Source organism: Humulus lupulus, chromosome 5 (assembly GCF_963169125.1).
Source record: "Humulus lupulus chromosome 5, drHumLupu1.1, whole genome shotgun sequence".
In the NCBI taxonomy this organism is placed as follows: domain Eukaryota; kingdom Viridiplantae; phylum Streptophyta; class Magnoliopsida; order Rosales; family Cannabaceae; genus Humulus; species Humulus lupulus.
Window position 1 is genome coordinate 142,058,435 of NC_084797.1, and position 3,612 is coordinate 142,062,046.

Consider the following 3,612-nt stretch of genomic DNA (forward strand, 5'->3'; position numbering starts at 1 on the left):
AAATAGTTTTTAGTGGGAGACTTATTTAAATGATCAATTGGTCCTAAATATTTTTAAAATTATTAATTGATTAAAATTATATTTATAATTGATCCAATTTGTCTTTTTTTTACTAAATTGATTTTAAAAATTAAAATTAAAATTAAAACACCTATTTTAATAAAACATAAAACATATTTTTAATATTAAAGATGGGGTTGGAAAGTCGAATTATTATTATTATTTGTTTCTCAAAAATTTAGCATGATGACGTGGCACAAATATAAGGCATATGAAGGACACGTGACTAGACATTTATAGAGGACTGGTCGACTCACGACCAGACATAAGAAGGAAACATGTTATTAGAAGAACTCGGAACTTATACGGAGTAGCAGGAAATTGGCAAACGACAAGCGACTAGAGCTGCTAATGACATGCGACCAGAGTTGCTCAGTTAAAATTGGTTAAAGTTCAGAGTTAGTTTAATATGCAGATATTTGTGAGATATTTATATTTAGTGTATTATTCACCTATTATTTTATATTTACTTGTTGCACAAGTTGCGCAAGGTCTATGACCTATCTATGTACATTCTTGAGTCTATAAATAGAGAACTCAAGAATTCATTTAGTTTTTACGCTGTAATTCTTTACTTTCATAGAATTAAAAAGATCTAAAACAATATTTTGTATCCTCTCTCTCTCAGCTTGTGAAACTCATTTGACTCCGGATCATCTGATCCCAGGTTTTGGGAATTTACATAAATAAGAGTATGAAGTGGACATAGGTCATTACTGATTAGCAGGGCCAAACCACTATAATTCATTGTGTCGTTTCTTATTCTTAAGTTCAATTATTATTCTATATCGTAAATTTGACTTAGTGTCGTTAACCAAATTAGGGGTTAACATTTTAGTACTTTCGTTGAGAGCCAAACTAAAGAAGCAAAGAAAATGGCTAAATCTATCAGGAAAACACAGGGTTAGCAGGCAAAAAAGATGTGTGAGCATCCTCAGAACCCACCCCCTTCGCCGGGGGTAGCTGAAGGAGAGCCTCGAGTGGAATTGGAGGAAGAAAGCCAGGAGTTGGATGCTGAAACCCTGGGAGCAGCCATGGAGATGTTACAGGATGAGTTGACCACACTGAATGCTAACCAGAAGAATGTTGTTGAAACTATGATCATGCAACAAATGGAAATTGATAGACAAAGGCAAGAGCTTAATGTTAGGCAAGCCGAAATGGATTGACGTCAGAAGGATGCAACTGTGGCATTGGAGGCGGCTATACAGTTAGCACAAGGAGTTTGACATGCACAGAACCCTCAACCACAACTATCACAAAGTCCTCAATAGCCAGAACAACACCGGGTTGCTCAACCTGACAAAAAACCCTAGGATTCTGGTAGACATACCGAGCCACGACAGCCTCCTCGGTCCGGTCGGGTTAGCGAACAACCACCTCGACAGAATAGGGACGAGCAGTGTTCCCGGAGCCCACGTCTTGTAACTGACGAGCATGTCTTACCTGAGTGAGGACCAGGGAATGTTCCCTAAGGAAACAGGAGGCAACCAAACATAGGTTCTGCTGTCAGGGATCCCCCATGACAAAATAATGTCCCGGGACCTAGCACCCAATGCAGGCCTCATAGGCTTCCTCTGGTTTATCGAGATGGTTATGGACGAAGAGAAGGCGATAGTGCGTACAACAGGTCGCGCACTCACAGATCGCAGTTTAGAGATGGGCACAATTACAAAATGGGGGATTCCAGATTTAACAGAAATCCAAGAAGGAACGCTGGTCGGCATGATGGGAAAAGGTTCGAACAGTAGGACCCCCCACCTCCTACCAATGAATCATTGACCAGCAAGTCAAAACACAGGGGGGCAGCCAAGGCAGCTTAATGTCTTTGATCGGTGAGCATCAGAGCAAAGACAAAGTGAAGATATGAGGGGTGTAATCAACCGAAGAGAAAAGCATGGTGAACATATCCCTGATGCGGCTACTCCTACCCCCATAGTAACAACGGTTGTCCAGGACCAAATAGATGCTTTGAACTAGGTCATTCAACAGCTAGTCGGCAATAAAACTTCCCATATAGACTATGATCGGAGGAAAGGCACTACTTTCATTAATAGAATTCCTATTGTCGAAATCCCTAGCAAATTTAAAATGCATGTGCTACCAACTATACTGGAAGAGAAGACCCAGTATCTCACGTGAATAAGTTTGAGATACAAATGGAAATTCAGAAGGTGTTCGAAGATGCTTGGTGCAGGATTTTTCCTGCCACTCTGTCTGATGCTGCTCAGGAGAGGTATTGTAAATTTACACTGACTAACAAAACTTCATGGGAAAATTTCGTCAAGGAATTTTATAGACAATTTGACTCTGGTCACATACATCCGACCGAAGCAAATCAGTTGGTAGATATAAGGCAAAAGGAAGGAGAACCTCTCAAAGATTATATTCAAGGGTTCATGAGAGCGGCTGCTCATGCCAAAACGGTGAGAGATGAAGGGAAGATGATGGCCATTACATCTGGAGTATAGCGTCGATCCCCCATTATGGGGTAGTTTGCGGAAAAATGGAGTTAAGAGCACTCAAGAGTTTTTGGACCGAGCAGATAAATACATTAAGTTGGAGGAAGCTATCGCCAATGAAGGAAAAGCCCCAAATGTTGATGAGGAAAAAAAAGAAGAGTCGACCAAAGCTATTGGCAACCTTAGTAAGTCCAACAACGGTGGTAAGAACAACAACAAAAATGGTGGAAAACGGGCAAGCACTAAGCCGTCTACGTCCGATAATAAATGCCCTAAACAAAATAGATATGAACTAAGGTTCACCAATTATACGGCTCTGGTCGACAACCAAGCAGAAGTTTACTAGGCCAACCACACCACCGTACCTTTTAGGCGACCAGCTCCCATCAGGAAGGACATTTCAAAAAAAGATACAACGAAGTTTTATCACTTCCATAATGATTATGGCCATGATACAAATAAATGCAACCAGTTGAAGGACGAGATTGAGTTTCTTATACGACAAGGAAATCTGAAGAGATATATACGAGCAGGGGATAATCCCCAACAAAGAGCTAATGGAGGCAACAAGTAGGCACGTACACGCCAACGCTCGCTTCCTCTACAGCCGACCTTGGTCGCGAGCACTCTGCTCACTATCTGTAGTGGACTTCACTTGGTTGGTGACAGTGGTAAGGCAAGAGAGAGATATGCCAGGACCCTACATGTAACACCCTGGATAACCAAGACCGTTTCACTGTGTGTTTATAATCGTGCAAGACTTGCTAATCAAGTCATTTAGTTGAAAACGTGACCCTAAAGTCATAATCGAGTTAGGGTTAAAAGATTTTGGTCATAAATAGATAAATTTTCATTTAAATAAACGTTTGATACATGGGATCCCAAAAACAGGGTTAAAGGACAATTTACAAATTTCAAAAGTCATATACAACCACAAGCCACTCTAATGGCAAAATACGCATTTTAGGTTTTCCTGTCCCTGTACTATCCCTCGGCCGTGGTGGATGAGCAGATGACTATGTACATCCCGCTCCCAGAGCTCTCCAACTTAGGATTGGTCCACCTTACCCTTGCCTTCACCTGCACCACG

The 3,612-nt window shown here is 41.0% G+C and overlaps 1 protein-coding gene across 1 annotated transcript; it reads left to right on the forward strand.

Moving 5' to 3' along the window:
- The first annotated feature begins 2,219 nt into the window (after window positions 1-2,219).
- Window positions 2,220-2,531, forward strand: LOC133779538 (uncharacterized). Its single transcript, XM_062219491.1, has one exon. It carries the CDS (start codon window positions 2,220-2,222, stop codon window positions 2,529-2,531), a length of 312 nt encoding a protein of 103 aa, XP_062075475.1.
- Window positions 2,532-3,612: the final 1,081 nt, after the last annotated feature.

What these genes read in the sequence shown, in the direction of transcription:
- LOC133779538 (XM_062219491.1), top strand. Translation starts at nt 2,220, where the DNA reads ATGGAAATTCAGAAGGTGTTCGAAGATGCTTGGTGCAGGATTTTTCCT.